Source organism: Brassica oleracea, chromosome C8 (genome assembly GCF_000695525.1).
Source record: "Brassica oleracea var. oleracea cultivar TO1000 chromosome C8, BOL, whole genome shotgun sequence".
Classification (NCBI taxonomy): domain Eukaryota; kingdom Viridiplantae; phylum Streptophyta; class Magnoliopsida; order Brassicales; family Brassicaceae; genus Brassica; species Brassica oleracea.
Window position 1 is genome coordinate 32,782,516 of NC_027755.1, and position 23,087 is coordinate 32,805,602.

At 33.5% G+C, this 23,087-nt stretch overlaps 4 protein-coding genes across 4 annotated transcripts; 2 read left to right on the forward strand and 2 right to left on the reverse strand.

Annotated features, from left to right (window-relative positions):
- Positions 1-755: 755 nt before the first annotated feature.
- LOC106309709 (BON1-associated protein 1) lies at positions 756-1,601 on the reverse strand. The gene has a single exon (XM_013746812.1). The coding sequence runs from the start codon at positions 1,527-1,529 to the stop codon at positions 894-896; it is 636 nt and encodes a 211-aa protein (XP_013602266.1). The 5' UTR covers positions 1,530-1,601; the 3' UTR covers positions 756-893.
- A 6,098-nt stretch (positions 1,602-7,699) lies between these two features.
- On the forward strand, positions 7,700-8,265 carry LOC106309218 (glutathione S-transferase T3-like). The gene is made up of 2 exons (XM_013746274.1): positions 7,700-8,060; positions 8,120-8,265. Exons 1-2 carry the CDS (start codon positions 7,700-7,702, stop codon positions 8,263-8,265), a joined length of 507 nt encoding a protein of 168 aa, XP_013601728.1.
- Positions 8,266-14,170: 5,905 nt separating this feature from the next.
- Positions 14,171-15,073, forward strand: LOC106309219. The gene has a single exon (XM_013746275.1). The coding sequence runs from the start codon at positions 14,171-14,173 to the stop codon at positions 15,071-15,073; it is 903 nt and encodes a 300-aa protein (XP_013601729.1).
- Positions 15,074-17,302: 2,229 nt separating this feature from the next.
- Positions 17,303-18,760, reverse strand: LOC106308270 (putative methyltransferase DDB_G0268948). Its single transcript, XM_013745418.1, has 3 exons — positions 18,514-18,760; positions 17,702-18,328; positions 17,303-17,629 (listed from the first exon to the last, which is right to left on the reverse strand). The coding sequence occupies exons 1-2, from the start codon at positions 18,721-18,723 to the stop codon at positions 17,702-17,704; spliced, it is 837 nt and encodes a 278-aa protein (XP_013600872.1). The 5' UTR covers positions 18,724-18,760; the 3' UTR covers positions 17,303-17,629.
- Positions 18,761-23,087: the final 4,327 nt, after the last annotated feature.

Here is a 23,087-nt window from a genome sequence, read left to right on the forward strand (position 1 = left end):
CAACGACCAAGACGGAGAGATTCGAAGGATGAGTGACGGACGCCGGGGATGCCGATTTGAGGAGCTGGAGAGGCAGAAAGAGACATTTTCTAGAAGCTGGTTAAAGCTAAGAGGAATCAATGAGTTTTGTGGAGATGCAAATTGGGTTCATCAAAGATGAGAATCATATATATAGGGTTTCGAGAAGGACTACAAATCAGGAACATTTATGATCAAGCGATTTAATATGGGGAGATGAAGAGTTCACCGGTGAAAAAATAGATTACGAACAGACACACGCCACAACTCTGTAACTCAGACTTGTCTAAGACAATGATGAAAAGAACCCTAACTCATGTTAAACAAAGACAGTTTACAATATGAGAAAACTATAATTGTTTTTTTTTCATATAACGTGATGAATCTCATTTAAAAATGAAACTCATAATACACTTGTAGGCCCGGCCCACAGAAAAAACCGAAGAAGCAATGATTTCCGAACTTCATAAATATATATTAGTTTCGACCATCAATTTACAAAGTATCATTTAGTTTAGTGGTATAAATGATGGTGTTTATATCTTAATAACCCGGGTTCGAACCATGTGCTTGACACTTTTTTTACTCTTTTAAAAAGTAGGGTCCACAAAACGCTGATGTGGCGCGCTGAAGAGAGAGCAAAAACTCAATCGTTATAATATAGATTTTTAGCAGCTGTTTTTATTATTATTTAAAACTCTGCAATTGTTTCTAATTTTTCGGCTAACACACACGAGGAGCAGGTATAGAGTTTGACTTCCTTGTAATCATTTTTGTTTCCAGACATCAAATAAGTTTTTTTTTTGTATAGTAACAAAGAAAAAAAATATTAATCACAAGTCTTTGTGTAGCACTGCAGCCAAACACCACCAAATTTACGTTGGCCGTTGAAGCACACACCAAACAGGAACTCCTGTAACAATCCGACCACCATAGCCATCAATAGCCGGAGGCTCCGATCTTGGTCTCCACAGACCCGTCTCCGCCGCTTGCGACGAACAAGCTCCATAATCTTTCATCGCCGTGGAAGAAGATTTGAACTCATCTGTGGAATAAGGTTTAACCATGATTGAAACATTCACGATTCCACACTTATCCCCATATTCATCTCTTAACCTATAGCTCAAGAATTTCAAATGACCTTCAGGTGAATACCTTCCCATGAAGTCTGACGTTGGGATCTTAGCTTCTCCTATCTTCTTCTCGCGTCCAGAACTTGTTCGAAACAACACCTCGATGTAGATGAACTGTTCAGTCCCGCTCATGGGCATCTCCAACTTGCAGTTCCACGTTGGACTGCTTCCTCCCGATACGTCAAGATGCGACGGTCGAGACTTCTCACCGATTCTTGCAACGGCGAAAGTCTTTTTCTTTAAGAGTCTCCGGTTTAACTTAAGACCTTCTGCGGATCTTATGTCAATCTCAAGTGTCTTTGTCATTGTTGTATACAAACGAGGATGATCAGTTCTACGTATATATATCATATGTTGTTTTTGTGTTAGTATGTACATATGTCTATGTATGTATTATTGAAATAATCATTTAGCCAGAAGTAACGTGCCGTTGTTTATATAGAGGACACAGTATCATTAAATACAACGTGGTCGACGAAGGTGATTGGGAAGTTCGGCAAGAAGAGGCCACGATTCTTCTCGTCTATTTCCTGTATTATAAGTAAATGAGGATATCGACTTAAAACAAAAATAAGTGGCAAAAAGAGAAGACTTTTTAGTTTACAAGTGTTTCTTTCTTTAAAAAAAATCAAATTACAATAAAAATAATTTTTTCGTATGTACAAAAAGAATTTGTTCTATTTAATTTACGAATATTTACATTAGTTTTTAATATACTACTAGATCTCTATCCGCGCAACCGCGCTGATTTTTGTTTTCTTTTATATTTATATAAATATTTTGTTTTCAATTCTAAATTGGTATATATTATAATATATATGTGTCTATCAATTTTTAAAAGATAATAAGTTTACGGTATTTTTTTCATTGAATAGATTGTTTCAAACTTTCACATGTACTTGTATTTTCTTCTATATATATATTTTCGGATTATTATTTCATTATTAAAATCGTAACTATATATATAAGGATTAGTAAAATATTTTTTTATTGTCGTATTCAAAGATATTGTAACATTTCACAAATTTAGAAAGTTTTTAAAAAATCAAACTTTTCGCTTCATAGATTTATATTATCGAGTAAATAATTAAACATTTAGTTTTTGTTTAATTTTTAAAATAAACTATATAGTTTAAAATTTGTTTTCACTGGTTTAAGGTAATAAAGATTAATCATTGTTAGATAATATGATTTTTGTTATTTTAAAAAAAAATCTTTATAATTTTAAAAGTTAACATCGACAAATATTTAAATATTTAACATATGAAGGTATAGCATTACAACATTAAATCCAATAGATCATCTATTGTTTAAATCCAATTATTGATATAGTCCAATAAAAGTTTCTGGTAGGCCCAAAATTTAAATGATAAGATTATAGATTAAATATAACATGAATTTCTAGGAATAGGTCTATTAGGTCTATTTAAAAAAAAAAAAACACATGAATCAAGGTTGTGACTTCTGTTTTAATATATAAGACTAGGTAATAATCTGCGCCTTGCGCGGGATATGATTATTAGTTTCGCTATTTTTAATAAAAAGACATTAAATATGTTTAATCGGGATATTGGTTCGGTTTTAATTTTTTATTTTTTTGGTTTTTAGTCTTCTAAAATATAACTATTATTTTAAATTAATATTCATTTTATTTTACTCAGTTAAAATGTTTGATTTTTTGGTTTTTCCGGTAAATGACATTGTTAATTTATATTAAATGACATTTTTGTTCAAAATAATACATGAAAGATAAAATTAAAATTAATTTAAAATAAAAAAAGCCTTGACATTAGTCATTTTTTCATATAAGAAAAATAAAATTGTATCCGTAAATAGGGGTGGACACAGATCGAATATCTGGATATTTGGAAACATTCATGTCGATTCGATCTTTAGCCACCTAGATATTCGGTTACTCGGATATCCGAAATGTTTTAAAATTTTAAAATATTCGATTTGATCCGTAAATAAAATAAAATTTTAAAAATAATTGAAAATTTTAATAATAACATTTTATTACAAAAATAAAACATTATTTAACTTTTTAAATTCTAGTACCTAATATAATAAATTTAATTCATAAAAATATTGTAAAACTGATATAAAGTATACTATATATAACGTATATATGTAATTTTTTACATATATGTATATATATGCATATAAGAGATCAAATTAGATATATGTTCCTAAAAATATTGGGTTTTGTAATTTTCTTCTTTTTTGGATGTTGTATTTTAGTATTTGATTTGTTTCGTAGAGTTACAGATATCCATATTTTTTGGTTCAAATCAAAGCGGATAACGAATCGAATCAAAATTTATGAATATTTTGCTCAACTTTATCCGTAAAAAATAAAAATAATGTATATATAGTTTGGCTTTTGATTCGTTATCTATTTTTGTTCGAACCGAAAAATCAAGAGTTTTATTGGAACCATATATGTGAGTGTTATATTAAAAAAAAGTGCAAAGTACATAGTGTGAACACATTTATGAATATAATGTGAACGCGTTAGCATATTTATTATCAAATCATTGTGAAGTTGACACATGTCTATTATAGTGTGAATGCATTTATTACAATGTTTCTCTTTTAATATAACAGAGATTTTTTTTTTTTGACATTAATATAACAGAGATAAAGTAAGACTTTTTATATTTGGTGAGTTAGTAGTCACTTAGGAATTGATTGTTTTTTTTTTTTGTAAATCAACTTTTGTTATGATGCTGGTTTACGTGCAATTTTTCATTTTCTTTTTACCTCACAAACATAAATAATTGTTAGTATTTTTACTTGAATGCCATCGACAAAAACTTCAAAATAACGATAAGATAGCAGATTGATAAGATGATCTACTGGATTATTTCAACCATTACAAAGTTTCTATAGCGAAAAAGTGATACATTTTATTTTTTCGAATTAATAATATTTTTTTACACATATTAAAAAGAAACTAAAATCTGATTATAAACCTATATGTTTGTAGTTTACATTCATTTTCAGTAACTATAAGTATAAGCACATACCATATATATAAGCCCTTTTTTCAAAAAAAAACTATTAGTATAAGCTAATAGTAATTTAATATATTCAGTTATTATTATTATTATTATTATTAATTAATAAAATATCAAAAACTTTAAAGGTTATTTGTAAACAATATTTTTATTAAACACTTATTAATTTGGAATTAAAAGAACGAAATAAGGGCGATATAGCGTTACGGCCTTTTCCCCGTCGGTAAGTAGTGACCACTCACTCACAAACACTTTATACAAAACTACGACTATATATTAAATTTACTTCGATTAGAGCATCTCAAAAAAAATTTATATTATAGAGTTTGCAAAATTCTAATTTGAAATTTCAAAATATTTTTTTCCCAAAATTTCAAACACAATTTCAAAATTATTTATATTTTACATATGATCTTTATATTTGTTATAATTAATATAAATCCACTAAACTTTATAAATAACTAGCACATATATAAAAATATTAAAACAATATTAATCAATAAAATATTCACTAAATATATAATATTATAAATATAAATAAATATTAAACTACGAGTAAAATACTATATTATTTCATTAAACTATTTATGTAATGCTCCATTTTCGGTTACACAAAATTTGTTTGAACTATATTTTAGAGATTTTGAAATTTTAAAAGTTACCATACTATTAGTGATGTTGTAATATTTAAATTTTGTGTAATAATTATTTTTTCATGTATATTTTAAAAAATATTTTTAGTTAAGTTTTTTTTTGTAATATTCTTGCTGTCTAATTCTAGTTTAAAATATTATAAATTTTATTTTAAAATTTTTATTTAATTTTATGTGTAAAATTTGAATTTATAAAAATAAATTTGAAAAATATTTATGATATATGAAAATCTTAAGGATTAAAATGATAGATGAAAAAATACTTAAAATCATAAATGTGATATTTATGATATATGAAAATCTTAAGGATTAAAATGATAGATGAAAAAATACTTAAAATCATAAGTGTGATGTGTAATTAATTATAAAGATCAAATGTAAATAAAAAGATGAAATTTTAAATTTGAAGTTTTGAATAGTGAAACTTATGAAGTTTTATTTTTCAGAGTTCTAAATTTGAAGTTTTAAAGTTTTTTTAAAGCAAAATTTTTTTATATTTAAAATTATAGAGTTTTTTTGGAGATGCTTTTATAAATTTTCAACTCTCGAGATATTTTTTTGTCGGCAACATGATAACATTATTATTTATTTTTAGCACCATCTCACGCAGGGAAAAAGTATTTTCTGAAGAGTACAGTATTATTATAACAAACGGTGTGAAATATCCCGCGGTTCCAGCTGCATGAGAAATGCGGCTATTAAATAAAGCGTGTTTAAACAGCTACGAAACAAATGTAAAGAAGGAAAGTACTCTTCTTACATTGAATTCGTTTCAAATAAAATTAATCATTATTTAGTAGCTAATGGGCTCGCATTTTCAATGAAAATGGCTCTTTTTCTCTCACACACTAGCTGTCTAGATCGAGATTTCTTAGCATATACAGTATGTACTTATCGTGTAGAATAAGCTAAGACTATGGTACCGACTGTTTGAAATGTATGGTCGTGTTTTTGTTTCTTTTTGGTAAATCGAGCCACAATCAAATTCTTTGTGCAAAACAGTTTCTAATTTTGATATATTGTCACAAAGTGGTTTAAGTTTGCAGTGGATGAGAGTGTATCAATCCGATTGGGCTTGTACTCAAATAACAATTAAAATGTTCTTATGTATCGCTTTATACTTTCCACATACATTGTCATTTTGGAATATTTAACATATACTTTGCTAATATTATGAATTTTCTTAGTATAAGATTTTGAAAAGTTATCATGCTCGATAGCCTTCATATACATTTTCTTTTGTTGACGTAGTCATAAATATAACTATTAGTTAGGACTTGCAGATTCAAGATAATAACATCAAGTTACTTTTCTTGATATTCGAATAATCAACTTATGAGAAGGTCTTTTACCAATTTCACCAAGAATCGTTCAACTCATTTGAAAAATATATCGGGACTTCGGGTAAATGGAAATTAGAGAACTAAGACCAACTCCATCAATGGGTTCCTATAGGGTTCTAAACCCAAAAGCTGGAAAAATAAATAAATCAAAAAGGCTCAAAATTAAGAGAACTGGTGCTAAATTCGGGCTTTTTAGAACTGGTAAGAGGCGTCTACGTGGCACTCCCTCATTGCACCGCTTCTGTTTTGTCTCTCTCTCCTTTGGTCGGGGATTCGATGAAACCAAAGACAATCTCGTCTCTTGGAGTCTCCGTCTCGCTCTGAGGGATCTTCTGTCGCACCGCTCCGTTTCGCAAACTCCCGCGACTCCATCGGCCCATCTTCTCCTTCGTCTCTCTGGCTCCCGTCCTCTCTCTCGGTCCTATTCGTCTGTCTCACCACGTCCTCTCTCTCGGTCCTAGTCGTCTGTCTCACCGCGTCCTCTCCCTCACTCCTAGTCGTCGGCCAATCTTCTCCGTCGTCTCTCTCGATGACTCCGTCGTCTGTCTCACTCTGTTTTCTCCCTGAAGCCGTGGTCTCTGTCGATGACTCCATTGTCTGTCTCACCCCCTCTTCTCGGTTGGTTCATCTTCTCTGTCAGACCGTCGTCTCTCTCGCTCTGTCGTCTCTCTCGCTCGGTCTTCTCTCTCGATCCCGAGTGTAAGTGCCTCTCTTCTTCTCTCTCGATCTCTCGCTCCGTCGTCTCTCTCGCTCGTTTTTTTTTTGAAATTGTTGTGATCTCATCGTTCTGCCGAGAAAGGTGGAATCTTTTTGAGATGTGTCTTACAATCTTAGATCAGGTTTATGTTTTAGAATCTTGTTTGTGTTCGATCCTTGTTTATGTTCTTGAGATAGATGAATGTGATCTGATTGTCTTCTGCCTCGTAGTTGGAATAGCTTCACCTCTAATTGGAATGTGGTTACATCGGATCATTCATATGGAATAGTTTACATTGGTTCAAACATGATTCATGAATCATGATTCATAGATGTTGCTCTGTTCTTAGTACTCGATGCTTAGATTTTACTCGATTATACTCATATGTTTTGCTCTGTTCTGTCTTTGGTGGTTGTGTAAGAATCGGTTTTGTGTGGAAGAGGCAATGGGAGTGTTTCATTTATTCTGGAACCCACGCGAGTCTCTCAGAAGGATTCAACCTCATCAAAGCCCGAGGTTAGTACACTTTCCTTTTAAGAAGATGTTAGATATTAATTAGGAGGAATTAAATGTTCTTTGTGTGCTGGTAGCTGGTAGTTGCGTGTTTAGATATTGATGGTTGTTATAGTTTTAGGTAGGCTTGAAGTGATTTACATTTAGTGTTGTTGGTTGTTATAGTTTTAGGTGAAGGCATTGATTGCCATTAAAACACACACTAAACCAACCTTAATGTTTCATTAAAAATCGAGCAACTCTCCCTTTCTCTTTTCATATCTCCTTCTTCTTTCATAACTCATATCTCCTTCTGTTTCATAATTCCTTTCTCACATTCGCTATGGATCCATTTACTCAGCCCGGGAGCTTTCAAAACCTCCTACACAGTCAACAACCAAACACCTCCTTCTCCTTTGTCACTCGGGAACCTAGTATAGAGCTGTCTTCCTCGGATGCGTCTGTCTTCGGTCCACAGTGGGCTGACGATGGAAACGAAGATGAACTCGTTGTGTCGGACCATAAAGAAAGGAGGAAGTGGTCACCAACTGAAGATCTTGTTCTGATAAGTGTTTGGTTGAACACCTCCAAAGATCCTGTTGTGGGGAATGAGCAGAAGGCAATTGCGTTTTGGAAACGGATTGCCGCCTACGTTACATCAAGCCCAAAGCTCTCTGCTTTGCAAAAGAGAGAGCATGGCCACTGTAAACAAAGGTGGGGAAGATCAACGAGGGTGTATGCAAGCTTGTTGGGTGTTATGAAGCTGCAACGAAAACCAAATCCATTGGGATGAATGAGGATGATGTTTTGAAGATGGCGCATGAGATCTTCTTTAATGACTACAAGGTCAAGTTTACACTCGAGTATGCGTGGTTGGAGCTTCGCCATGATCAAAAATGGTGTGGATGACCAATCGGCACAGTCATCGACCTCCAAAACAGGTTGCGATGGATAGGATGAAGCCACGGCTCTGACTATTGGTGTCAAAGCAGCCAAGGCCAAAGCTAAGAGCAAGCCAACGACTTCAGAAGAGGCAGTGGAGTTTCAGAGCTAGTGGGAGATAAAGCAAAGGGATTTTGTCTTCAAGGAGAAGCTTAACAAGCAAAAATTTCTTGATAGCATCATTGTGAAGACAGAGCCTCTAACTGAGCTAGAAGTCGCTTTGAAAGACAAACTAATCACTGAAATGTTGTTAAGTTAGAACTGCAAGTTATGTGCTTAATCTCGTGTCTAATGCTTAATGCTTAAAGTTTCTCTTTTGTTTGGTCTGTTCTTTGGTCTCGGGTTTGTAGTGGTCTCGCTTTGTTATGTCACTTTGGTGTAATAAAGCTTTGTTATGTCACTTTGATGTTATGTCTTTTTGCTTGCTTTGTTTATCTCGTGTCTGATAGCTTCTTTGCTTTCTTTGTTTTTTATTGCAGGTGGAAAACTCGTGACAGAAGAAGACAATGTGTTTGATGTAATGAAAGTTGTGGTGTTTTGTATCACGTCAACCCACAACTTGTTGAAGGAATGTTTCACGTTTGTTTTAAATTGTACCAAACCGAACCTTGTTGTACCAAACTTGTCTTTATAAACGTTAGCTCCAAGTAGTGTTGTGCTTGTATTTTATAAACACTTGTGAGTATCTTAGAAGACCCATGCCCGAAGATCTTCAACGACTACTCGATATTGGAGAGATACGTGGATTTCCCGGGATGATAGGGAGCATTGATTGTATGCATTGGGTTTGGAAGAATTGTCCGACCGCATGGAAAGGTCAATATACACGTGGATCAGGAAAGCCAACCATTGTTTTAGAGGCTGTAGCTTCACAAGATCTCTGGATATAACATGCATTTTTTGGACCTCCAGGTACATTAAACGATATCAATGTTCTTGATCGATCACCGGTTTTTGATGATATCTTACAAGGTCGAGCTCCAAAAGTTAATTACATTGTCAACGGACATGAGTACCATTTAGGTTACTATCCCACAGATGGTATATATCCAAAATAGACTACTTTTGTCCAATCTATTCCACTTCCGCAAGGTCCGAAAGCATCCTTATTCGCTACACATCAAGAGGCTGTACGTAAAGATGTCGAGCGTGCTTTTGGGGTCTTGCGAGCTCGATTTGCCATAGTCAAAAATCCCGCTCTTTTGTGGGATAAAATCAAAATTGGAAAGATAATGAGAGCATGTATCATACTACACAATATGATCGTAGAAGACGAATGAGATGGGTACACTCAGTTTGATGTATCAGTTTTCGCACAACCGGAATCAAACCGAAGTTCACAAGTGGATTTCACGTATTCAACTGATATGCCTTCAAATATCGGCAATATGATGAGCATTCGGAATCGAGTTCATGATAATAAAATACATCAACAATTGAAAGCCGATTTGGTTGAGTATATATGGCAAAAATTTGGAACAAATCAAGATTTCGACTAATCGGTTTTTTCTCATTTACGATTTGTATTTGTATTTGTAATATGCTTTTATGTCATTTTTATTAAAACTTTTATGTCTGTTTTTATTTAAATCATTCTAATTAAAAAAAAATTTAAGAATCCCTATGAGATTCTCCCAATGGAGGTCAAAAATTTAATTACCACTAACCAAGGTTTTTAATCTATCAAATCACCTTTTTAACTCTTAAATTAATCTAAAGAACCCATAAGATGCTCTTATGGGTGGAGGTGCTCTAATAGCAGGCTCCGATAGTAGTAGTTTTAAGAGGAGTTCTTGGCATTTAAAAAAAAAATAGGAAAGAGTAACAAAAAATTTTAACTATGAATTTTTTAAAAACCATAAGATACTAAAAAACAGATGTCATTCAAATAGATAATTAAGTGGTTTAAAGGAAATAAAACATAAATAAATAATTATAATACTAATATTATTTTTATTTTAGAAATTTTCATGGTTTCTAACCATCGGAGGTGTTCTAAGGTTTGTTATAAAATTAGAATATACTTAGAAATTTAAATAAGTAAAGATAATCACTTGCGTATTGAAGATGGAGACGAAGACTCGTGTAAAATTGTGTTTGTATGAGACTATGAGTCGTAGACGCGGCGGGTGGCGCACACTATATGCTCTGCTTGTATACTTGTGCAATTCCTTAATCCTCCGGACAACAACTCAAAACTCCCATAATTTTAAAAAGACTTCGAACGCTTAATTAAACCATATTTTATTCTGTTCCCTACCAAGAAGAATCAATAACTTTCAAGCGCAAACACAAAAAAAAAACACACTAGACAATAGATATATGATATAGTTTCTGTTTTGAAATGTGTACTGTACTGCATTACATGAGTCATTTACGAAAAGCCAAAAAGGAATATTTTATAACTAATCTCGAGTGTTGTGGGACTCTCGACTTCTCTCACATTCTAGAATTCCACTTGGGCATATTGGAATATATATAGTCATCTATAACCAGAGCCGTGCGAGCAATAATAGCATACATAAACGATCAAAAGATATATGCCCTCATTCTTAAAAAAAATATTTTAAAAAGTTAGTCACTAAAATTCTTTAGTTAAAGTGATTTGTAAGAAAAAAATGAGATGAACGTACTTTGTTAACATGACTTTTAAGTTTGAGGGCATGTACGTGAAGTTGTTTCGTTACCCTAATTTCTGTAAAATTTTCAAAAAAAAAATCTTTAAGCTTTTAAAAGTAAATTTGATATTTAATTTGTGAACTAATAGTGGATTAATAAATTTCTTTCTTTGTTGTGGTTCATATTTCTGCTTACTAATATTACAAAGTTTTAATGTTTAACCCATATAAGTATCTATTATTACTTAAGACTAATTCGTTAAATACTAATATGTTATTAAATGTTTTTTTTTAAGAAATGATGCCCTATGCCCTTTGTCAAAAAAAAAGAAAAAAAAATAATGTCCTAAGCCAATGTTTCATTTTGGTGAATGGAGGCACGACTCTGTCTATAACTAGCTTCTGTATAATTTTTTTTTTTTTTTTTTGGTAAAATGTTAAATTATTATACCAAGTTTTAAATTTTTGACAGAAGCACAGAGAAAACAAGAAACAGAATGCAGAAATGAAACTAAACAGAGCATCTACAGACAAGCAGATTCAATTACGACAGACTATGGTCCTAGAGGCAGACAGGAGTAAGCGTAGCGTCGATAGCCCAAGGGAAAGGAATGAGCGGACTGAGACCCCTGTTGCCGCGAGCACCCGGAGAGAAAGGAGGCTCAAACCTTGAAGCAACGAGTAAAAACCTACAGCTTCTGAGAAACCCAATCATCAATACCTTCACCAAGAAACACATCACAGAGCAACTAACCCATTCAAAATCGCCTCACCGACAGCACGAAGAGGAGTCCACTGACAAGCGGTGCCGTCGTTCGAGATAGGGAACTGGAGATTGCTGTCACCAACCCTCCAATCCCGGGACCATATACACCCATTTAACCCACCGCACACGCAGAGCAGTGGGACATGTCGGGCACACTTCCTCCGGAAGAAGCGACCTTCGAACAAACAAGAAGCCCGAGTGCCAAACTAACTACTAACCACCTGCTAAAGACCGGTCTGCTTACACAGAAGCTACACCACCACAAGATGACGATTTATTAGCTTCCGTATAACTTGCTTCCTTTTTTCCTTTTCCTTAAAATGTTTGGTCACGTTGTATATCATATCCAGTTATGAATGGTGTAGAAAGAAAAACTATTAAAGTGATTTCAAATTTCCAACTAATGCGTCAAGAATACAAAATCTGTAATAAAAGAAAAGCTTCTCATAACATGAAAAGCTACAATTTTATGTCTATTCGATTTGGAGGAAGAACAACTTAACGTCCCACAACACTCGAGAGCCACACACTTATCACTATCATATTATATATATATATATTTATAAGCTATATGAAGTAAATTTTGTATCTGAAAAAAATTGTGTTTCTAATTAAACCGTATGTGTGTGAGGTGAGTGTAATATATTTGTATTTAATATAAGATGAATTTGCCATAGTATTTTAAAACTTCTTTTGACGTTGTTATTTCCCAACCTTGTATTGTGGTTGAACATACGGTGAATGGCCATGTTGTGAATATCAAACTTTGTTTGAATCTTATTGCTTCTGTTGGATGCATCGTGCATGCATCACAGTAGAAGACGTCATTACGTAAGGTCAGCTGATCTTGTGGAAAATAAAACCAATTAATAAATTAAGTGATTCCTAATAATAATAATAATCTAAGAATATATCATAGAAGTTTATATAACAACTTAACCACACATGGATGGATGGTCTAGTGGCACATGAATTCCGGAGAGCTAAGTGATCCAGATTCGAAACAACTCTATGACTTTTAATTTGTGTGACTACACTGATATGATAATATAGTTTGTGTTTTATTTGAATATTCGGAAAAAGATCTATCCATAAATTGCACTTTTTTTTGTTCTACGATTAGTGTGAACCCTCTAAATATACTCTCATATTAATACTTGTGTGTAGTTGCTTTTCGTACTTAACATATTTATAATTTATTTTATTAAATATTTCCTTGGTGAAACCGTGATGTCTAATAATTATAATCACAGTTAAGATTTGAAATTTTATCAGTTTTTGCAACGTGTTCAATTGCATTGCTCATTGCTATGTAGTTTACTAAGCATGCTACCTGATGAAATCAGCGTGCCCTTTTTGTCTAGAGTGTAGAGTTGACTCCATCTATAAACAAAGTCACCCGATCGAGTTCACTTTCAAGTGTTTGTGACAAGCCATTTTAATACTGTTTTTACATATACGACATGGAAATTATAAGAGTATGAGGATCCGAATTTGATTCGAAATCTATTTTAAAAATATATATGTTTAAAAATTTAAACAGTAGTGGTTGGGAGACCAATGATTCAATAAAGACAGTAAAATAAAACAAATCCCTCTGGTATTACAATATTAACAATGAAGTTGAGTGGTAACATGAATATATAAAAATATGAGTTTATTTATTTATTATTGATTGATTTTAAATGAAAGTTAATGTTGACAAAAAAAATGAAAGTTCATAATTCTTCACATGCTATCTGATCTTAGTCATTCTAAATCAATATATGGCCAACATGTTAGAGTATCTCCTTTCAATTAAAAAAAAAATCGATAGTAATATATAAAACATATATGAACGTGACAGTTTCGATATGTGCAAGTGGAGTAATCAAATATGGTATCAATCCTAAAAAAAAGTTTTTATATTTAAGAAAATAAATGTAAAAAATAGAATCTATTTTTTTTAAAAAAAAATTAAGTATACTTCTAAACAAGTACATATAATCTCAAGAGTTTAAAAAATAATTTGAGACGACATATATGAACTTCTCTATTGAGTACCAATTCTTTTTGTTTTGATATACAATAATTCATCATATATTCTTTATTTTTTATGGTAAAGTTTCCAACACATTTTTCCACCATATACTTGATTCAACTGGCAGACCATTTTTCAAAATGAAAAAACAAAGGCTATGACCCGCTACTGGTTAAGATCCGCAAGCGATTCCTCAGCTGGACAAACAAAGCATTTTCATTTGCAGGAAGATTGCAGTTGATCATCACAGTGATTGGAAGCATCACCAATTTTTGGTGCTCTGCATTTTGCTTACCTCAAGGAAGTATAGATGAGATTGAGAGTATGTGCTCAGCTTTTTTATGGAGTGGGTCACCAAATGTTACTACGAAAGCTAAAATTTCATGGGACGAAGTCTGTAAATCAAAGAAAGAAGGAGGCCTGAGAGTTCGTAGAATCAAGGATGTCTTTATAGTCTTTGCGCTTAAAATGATTTGGAGACTATTTACGGAAGCTGGTTCGATTTGGACTACGTGGGTGAAGCAGTATTTACTTCGTGAGGAGTCCTTCTGGGATGTTATAGAAGGCCATTCAGGCTCCTGGGTCTGGAAAAAGTTGCTCCAGCTTCATTCTCTTGCAAAACGGTTCATTCGTATGGAGGTTCACAATGGGAAATTAGTGCGGTCCTGGTCTGATGTTTGGCACCCTATCGGGAGATTGATTGAGGTTGTTGGTGACCAAGGTCGGCTGAAGCTCGGTATTGCTAGAACGGCTTGTATTGCTGATGTACTTCTGGGAAATGATTGGAGGTTTAGAAACACAAGGGACAAGAATGTTCAAAATATGATCCAACAAGTGAGAGATTTCCGGTTGGTGCTTGAGGAGAGCGTTGAGGATTCAGTTCTTTGGAAATCCAATGATAAAACCTATGGGAAAGTATTCTCTGTTTCATCCACCTTGGAAATGGTTCGGGTGCGTCGAGAACATGTCCCTTGGCACAGGCTGCTGTGGTTTGCGCAAGGGATTCCACGATTCGCATTCATTGTTTGGCTAGCGATTAGAGACCGGCTCTCTACTGGAGTTAAAATGCGTGCATGGGATCAGGTCCAAGGCCGTCTGTTCTGTGGTGAGCAGGAAGAGACCAGAGACCACCTATATTTCGTGTGCCCTTACACCTATACCCTCTGGTTGGAGGTGATCGGTACCCTTCTGCAGCCTGCTCCAACCCCATATTGGGAGGAGAATGTAAACGCTATTATGGCAGGTTCACATGATCGAGACTCTCTTTCCAGGTATCGATCTATTATATATGGCGAAAAAGAAATGATAGAAGACACAGCCGGCCTCCTCAACAGGTGGGTCAGCTTGCAAAGATCATTGATAAAACCGTAAGACATAGAATTTTATCCACAGGTTATATTCGGAAACCAAAGCTGCAAGGTTTACTCTAACACTAGTTTGGTGCTCACATGGATCATAGATAGGCTGTAGGAGATTTATTCTTACCATTCTTTGTTGTAAATAATTTTTCTTCTTTTCTAGCTGATCAATAAATTTAACATTACAACAAAAAAAAAATGAAAAACAAATTGATTGCCTGAAAATGCTAATCAAGATTATATTCATGATGAAGTGATATATATGTCAGCATCATTTTCATATTTAAGCTTATAATCTGGTATATTCCTCCATATGAATTTCACCGGTTACAGCCTAGTCAGTTGTCATTTCATGATTTTCTCAAATTTTTTATAGAAATAAAGTTAGGTGAATGGATTTATTAGTAATTTTTGAAAGAAACTTCTGGCTGATGTTGCATATATATCCGAAACGCTATCATTAAAAGAAGGTGACCTAATAATTACCTAACAGGAAAGTCTTTTTGTAATAATCCTAAATTTCCATGAACTTCTTCCACATCTCTACTCTATTTTGTAATTTTCTTTTGCATCTATCAGATAAATTGATAATGCGCAGCCATGTATGCGTTGCGATTATACGCACTAGCCAGTGACGTCATGATACATCTTACCTATCTTTCATTAAACGAAATATGATTATATACACAATTTGCACATAGATTATTGAGTTTAATATAGAAGTATTAGACGCAACGACTTGGAAAGTTTGATCCCAAAAGCAAAGGATAATTGCGAATGTTATTTATCACCTGTCTCCCGTGACCGGGCGGGGAGCGCTTGATCTTCACGCCACTAATTTTGGAGCCAGAACTAAGATAAGGGTTGTTCAGAGGTTGCGAGATGATATAGTGTATGTGAGACTCAAAACATGAAGTCAGATAAAGGTACGGAGAACTAGGGCTGAACATTTTATCCGTTGATTCGATTTGTTATTCGTTTCGATTCGATCCAAAAAATCGGATATCCGTAAATTTTTGAAGCAAAACAAATAGTAAAAATCAATATCCGTTAAAATCGAAGCAAATCACAAATACTAAAATTTCGAGAAACGTATATCCAATCCGATCTGTCAGATATGTAGCTACACGTATATTTTGATTATATTTAGAGTTTTAAATGTATAAGTTTATATAATTATCACTCTAACATATGATTTTATAAATTATATTCATATTTTTACTTATAAGAGTTATTACATCAAAAAAAAAAATTCTTATGACAATTATATATTTTTCTTAAATTTTGTCTTATTATTATTAACTAAGTTTTAAATTTACAAAACATGTAGCTTCGTTACTTCTTTTAATTTTATTTTATATATCATGCAAGAAAGTATTAAAAAAAACAAATTTGTATCGAATTTTATAGATTATTTGTATTAATAAAAAAATTATGAGATATTCGTAAGTATTCGTAAATATCTACAAATATCTACATATTTTTTGAATATAATTTTCGAAACAAAGCAAATCGAAAAATTAAATATCCGTAAGCAAATCATAAAAACTGAAAATTCGGCTAGTATTCGATCTGTAGCCAACCCTAACCGAGAACATACGATCATCATTTATAATCTTCGTATGTACATGCAAAGTTGTTTCATGTCGCCGTGATCTCGCTTACAATTGTAGTTAAGCTTGTTTGTGTATCTTATGAAACTAGCAACATCAACTTGTAAGACTAATTTACTTTAACTTAATTAATCACAAACGAATGACTGAAAAGCCCATATGCAACAAGTAGTATCACGACAATGAAGAAGCTTGTCAAACAAGCAAAATTCAACTTGTATGATTCACCGAACAATAATTAAGACAACTACAATTACCGACTCTCTAAGCTATCGATCTTAATGGAACAAAGATAACAACATCATATACGCATACGCCATCTTGGTTTCAATAATTCATATCACAAATTAATCTCTGTTCCTGGAAAACCAGTAAGCAAATCAGCAGAAATCTGCAACGTCGTCATATAAGACTCCACTGGTTCATTGGGCTTAGAGTTCGAGTGTGCTATTGGCTCAAATAACATGCTTGTGTATACTCTGTTTCTCTAGAGTACTAACACCTGGCTTGTTCATGAATTTTCTTATAGTAAGACCTTGTTGGTTTCTGTGGTTCTTTCTCTCTCCACGATATGCCCATCAGATCACATGACTGCGATGGGTGTTCAAATAGTCGAATACAAAGCATGATGTTTGTTAATTATCATTATTCAAGAGCGATTACAAATATCACCGACATGTTATCATGGATTCATAAGGATACTCAAACATTGCAAAGTGAAGTTAATCATGACGAAGTTTGTTATTATTAACTTCATAATGTTTGTTACAACTTTGTTTCATATTTATACTAAGGATCTCGATTTAACCAACATGTTAACCGATTTATCTATTAAGTCTAATAATACTCTCTTATTCTGCGGTCCAGTGCATTATTTATGTTGAACATTCGTTTTGAGAGCTGATACTATTTGCTTTCGGTTTCGTGCACTCATATAACAACCAGAACGACCCTCACTGCAGTTGATAAGAAATAAAAAAAAAACTATACTTATATGTTACATAGTTTTATAACCAAACTTTACGTACCTAGAGTTTTCCAGCGAGCATAAATGCTCTGTAAGCAACATCCTTGACTTGATTCTGATCACCCCAAGCTTCCTTAAACTCATTAATCATCGAAGGTTTTAAAAGCTCTGCTCCTTGCTCCTTAGCCTTCACTAGAGGCTGCCAGGATTTAAAAAACCCTAAATACCCATCAAGCGAAAGCTTATGTGGAATCTCGAGAGCTTTAGGTCTTCCTTGAGTCCCCAATCTTATATTTTTGAAAGGAAACTCTATTGCCTTATAACCATCAAACGCCAAATTCATAGTCGGGGTTCTGTACGGTTTTGTTGAATCCACCAAACGTTTCATGATGGCATCAACCTTTGGGGTAACCACGAGGTCGTTGTAGACCCAAACCGCGATTATACCACCTTCTTTACGAAGAACACGTCTCACTATGGCATAGAATCTTTTAAGGTCGAAATAGTGAAGAGACTGAGCGGCTACAATGAGATCTATGGAGTTTTCTCCACCGAGTTTAGCCACTAGATCGTCGTCTGACATCGATGCTGGAGTGTGAAGGTATGTGACTTTTGGGTGCGGCTTTGCAAGACTGATTTGTTTCTCGTTTATATCAGTTGCCACCACTTTTTCGTAGTAATCAGCGACCTATTTACACATATATGATTGAGATCACGATTAGTTCGTAAAAATTAAAAGATTCAAGTATTTTGAAGGAAATGATGTGGCAAAGGCTTGAGATTTAAAAAAAACTATTTTGGTTTGTTGATAAATTTATAAGTATAGAAAAAATATAACAAAAGCATATGAAGTAGATGAGAAAGGTAACTTACCCCAAGAGCAGCCTGACCGTTGCCGGTCCCAACATCCCAAGCCACCTTATGGTTGCTGGTTCGACCAGCCAACACTTTGTACCATATTGTCGGATATTTTGGCCTTGCGTTCAAGTATTCATTAGCTTGCTTTGCCGTCAGAGTAGCCATTTGAGCCATTTTTTCGTTTTTTTTCTTTCTTTCTCGTTGCTTCTGGTTAATAAACTGCATTTCTGCTTCATGAGTTTACATATAATAGTCTTGAAAATTTGGAAGGAACAAAAACAATCGAATCTCATACTCCACTCAACTTGTAGGTCTCGATTATCAATTAGGACTTAATTATATTTATTCTTTAGAGATAATGATTCTAGACAATGAAACCTGATTCTCCTTCACAATCAAAATACATAAAATCTTTGACAAATACATCCGTGAGAACGCTAATCTGTTGTTCTTGTCAAACTACGAAAACTTACTTGTTACGATAACTTAGAATTAAATATCGCATTTATGCCGCAATCCACTATAGAGAAGATGTTTTAGCAATGTTCTCTACGAATAGAATCAACATTCGACAATTGATCACATTCACATCGGTCATCGGAATATATTAGTCACTTACCCAGGGCCGGCTCGGTGAGCAGTGCGACCTCCCCCGGGGTCCAAATTTTTCATTTTTTTTTAATTGGTTTTTTAAAAAGAAAAAAGCATCTTTAAGAACAAAAATAAATATACATGCTTTGTTTTATATGTTTTATATCTAAATTCAATAACCTTCTATACAATACATTTTTTATAAATTATGTTTAAATTGTGTGTTTTAATTATTATTAGAGGGCCTAAATTTTTTTTTTACCCAAAGATCAATCTATATTATAATAGTTGAGTTTTTGTTCACTTCTCAGCGCGCCACGTCGACCTTTTATGGGCTCCACTTTTAAAAAGTGTGAAAAAGTGTCAAGTCCATGGCTCGAACCCGGGTTATTGAGATATAAACACCAACACTTATACCACTAAGCTAAATGATATTTTGTATATTGATGGCCGAACCTAATATATATTTATGAAGGTTGGAAGTCATTGCTTCTTCGGCTTTCTCTGAGGGTCGGACCTACAAGTGTATTGTGGGTTTCATTTTTTAATGGAATTCATCACGTTATATGAAAAAGGCTCAAGTTTCCAACAATTATGGTTTTCCTATATTATAAATTGTTGTCGTTTAACATGAGTTGGGGTTATTTTCACCATTGTCTCAAACAAATCTGAGTTACAGAGTTGCGCCATGTGTGTTCGTAATCTATTTTTTCACCGGTGAACTCTTCATGTTCCCATCTTAAATCACTTTATCATAAATGTTCTTGATTTGTAGCCCCTCTGTAAACCCTATATATATGATTCTCATCTTTGCTGAACCCAATCTGCATCTCCACAAAACTCATTGATTCCTCTTAGCTTTAACCATCTTCTAGAAAAAGTTTCTCTCTGCCTCTCCAGTTCCTCAAACCAGCGTCCCGGCGTCCATCACTCAAACTTCGAGTTCTTCAAACCGGAGTCCCGGCGTCCGTCACTCAACCTTCGAGTCACTCCGTCTTGGTCATAGTAGTCAGAGCATAGCCTTTGGCTTCCTACGCTTATGGGATTCCATGAACTTCAAGAAAAACAAGGAGTTTGTGAGAATCACGGTTCTCTTCCTTGATGAAAAGGTAAGTTAATCTTCGATCTATCACACTTATTTAACATAATTGTTTTAATTGATTTCCTGATTCTTTGTTGAATAATATTATTTGTAGATTTCGTGATTCATGGGTTTACTCCCGTCGGACATGCTAATCATTACATGCCATCTTTGAAAGAAGGTTCCATTGTGAAACTCGATCATTTTGAGGTTGCTAGGTGCTTAAGCATGTACAAGATAATTGATCATCCATTCCGCATTCGTTTTATCTCACTAACCATTATTGATGAAGTCATCACGGGTGCTCCTGAGATCAATCTCCAGTCAAGATTAGACTGTTAGACAATCTCCAAGAGATTTCGAACACAAACCTAGAAACTGGTAAACATACCATATTTGGCAGCTCCAAGCAAGATTACAATCAGGCAAATTCAAGTGGAATGACATACCAACAACTGAAACTGGTAATTAGTCAACAACTTATCCCATATTTTCCTTATTCTTAAAAACCCCACTGTGTTTCTGATCTATTTTTTCATCTACGCAACTTTAGCCTCTGTCATGGATAGCTCTCTCCTAGGGATTGCATTGACTATGGTTTCTGGGAAGAAAAAGATCTTGCTCCTGAAAAAAGACCATGACAACCCTGTTGTAAGCTTTTAGTTTGTGCAGAACAAAAAACCTTGATTTCTTTTCTATTTAGTATAGTGATAGTTGTTGACAATCATTAGTCATTTCCCAATATGTTTTTTATGCGGCATTTCAGAACTATCCATTCCAAGCAGAACAGCAAATGGAAGCTAATCTTTCTGGAAGCTCCTTGACTCCAAGACATAATCAGAAGATAGATGTTGGTGGGAGGTTGATCAAGGGAATACTTCAGAGAAGTGAGACGGCCTAGCCAGACTTCATCTTTTGTACAGCCTGAGCAAAGAGTGAAACCCATAAAACACGAGAGAAGAAAAAACAAAACACGAAATTAACATATGCAGACCTTCTCTCTTGCAGGTCTAACATTTGGCGCCGATGAAACTCAACACCCACGGCAGACGAAGCTGATGCAAGTAAACCTCTCATCAATCATGTTTAAAATCAATCTACGTTTTTCAATCTCACAAATTAAGAAACAATTTTACCTACATGAATCGGAAATTAGTGCCCACATTCCCGACAGAGAAAAAAAAGAGTTGAAGTCCTAACTGTTTTCTCAGTATCAGACTAAACCACACATTCAAGGCCTAGTTATTTTGAAACCCTAACATTTTAAAGCCCTGCTTTTAAAAATAAATTATATTGGGCTATATTTCAGACTTTTTTGTCAATCCCAAATCATCTATACCAAAGTCCAGAAAAAAATATATAAATAAAATAATTTCCTAAGTATGTAATTCTAAAAATGTTGTAAGTTTTTTTTAATATATTACAATTCTATGTTTTTCTAAAAACAATTGGTTAAATAAGAGGAAAAAATTATTTTATTGTTTATTTAAATTGTTAAATTTTTAAATCCAAATTTATTATCTTTTTTCATGCACTGTTTGATTTATATATAAACAACTACCTAAGTAAACACTAACAAGTTCCATCACCCTCAACTTTGAACATATAAGATATGAAAATATCAACATATGACTCCGTTGGTTCATTCTTATATCAAACTCATCAACCTATGTAATTTCCAAAGTTCCATCCATCACATCATAGACAAAAAACAAAGAAACAATAAAATCCCGTAAACAAAACTATACAATGCACCTATAATGTAGTCGGCCCTGCGCTTACGCGGAGACCATGCACCTAGTAGAATCTATGAGGCTGCCTCCTCGCACCTTGTCCTATAGAAAAGAGAAATGGAGTAAAAATTTCTACAATAAATATTTATTTAAATTGCTGGCATAAATTTATAGCATTGGCCGTATAACACATATTGTGATTAAATTTCTAAACAACATGATTTCAAGTAAAGACGTTTTGAAAATAAAAAGTAATGAAATACATAAATAACACATAGTTATGATTAGATTTCAAGACCAATGTCACTAAAACGAAATCATGTTTTTTGTTTTAAGTTTCCTATGAAAAAAAGGAAAAAAGTTTGTCAGATACGCCATTTATATACTAATATGGTGGGAACCATCAAATATATGAGAATAAGTTAATAATTACATAACGTTTATGTTAATACATGCCGTATATACAAAATAAATGATTATATAGTAGGAACATCACAATCGGGTTTAATTGATTTTAAAATTAGTTAATAAGGTCAATTCGTAATATATTAAACTTAAATCCAATTAACAAAATCCGACCCGATCCAACCCATAAACCCGGCCCATGTTCAAAATTCTCGCGAGTTTCGTTTTTAGCTTAATCGAAACTTCTTTTTGCCATCCAAAAACTTCTTTCTTATCAAACCACTGGAAAAAAAAATTGCATTCACCTCCACGCTAACACAAACGTAAAATTAAGAACTTAGTAAAGAACAGTTCAATTCAACATATCATAAAGCACAATTGTTGTACCTTGTATCATTCACATCCATAGAACCTTCGACCCGGATTTTTGTTTGTCCATGCTTGAGATATCTTCGCTGATAACCCACAATAACAAAGCACATTGCCTTCCCTTGCCGTGCTTCTTCGCTTATGGCTGGATCCTCCACCAAATTCCATCTCTCTCTATGTTACTATTTCTTTGTTACAAATCGGATTTTTTCTTATGAACCCTATAAAATTTGCTATTTGGCAAAGATAAGTGACATAACTTGAACACAGGTCGGGTTTATAGGTTGAGTCGGGTCGGATTTTGTTAATTGAGTTTAAGTTTAATATATTATGAATTGACTCCAATAACTAATTTAAAATCATTTAAATCCGATTTTGATGTTTCCACCATATAATCATTTACTTAATAT

Excerpts from the sequence above, each read along its gene's own strand:
- LOC106308270 (XM_013745418.1), bottom strand. The coding sequence starts at position 18,723 with ATGCAGTTTATTAACCAGAAGCAACGAGAAAGAAAGAAAAAAAACGAA. Across the intron at positions 18,329-18,513 it reads ACGGTCAGGCTGCTCTTGGG|GTCGCTGATTACTACGAAAA; the intron begins GTAAGTTACCTT and ends ATGTGTAAATAG.
- LOC106309218 (XM_013746274.1), top strand. The coding sequence starts at position 7,700 with ATGGATCCATTTACTCAGCCCGGGAGCTTTCAAAACCTCCTACACAGT. Across the intron at positions 8,061-8,119 it reads AAAGAGAGAGCATGGCCACT|CTGCAACGAAAACCAAATCC; the intron begins GTAAACAAAGGT and ends GGTGTTATGAAG.
- LOC106309219 (XM_013746275.1), top strand. The coding sequence starts at position 14,171 with ATGATTTGGAGACTATTTACGGAAGCTGGTTCGATTTGGACTACGTGG.
- LOC106309709 (XM_013746812.1), bottom strand. The coding sequence starts at position 1,529 with ATGTACATACTAACACAAAAACAACATATGATATATATACGTAGAACT.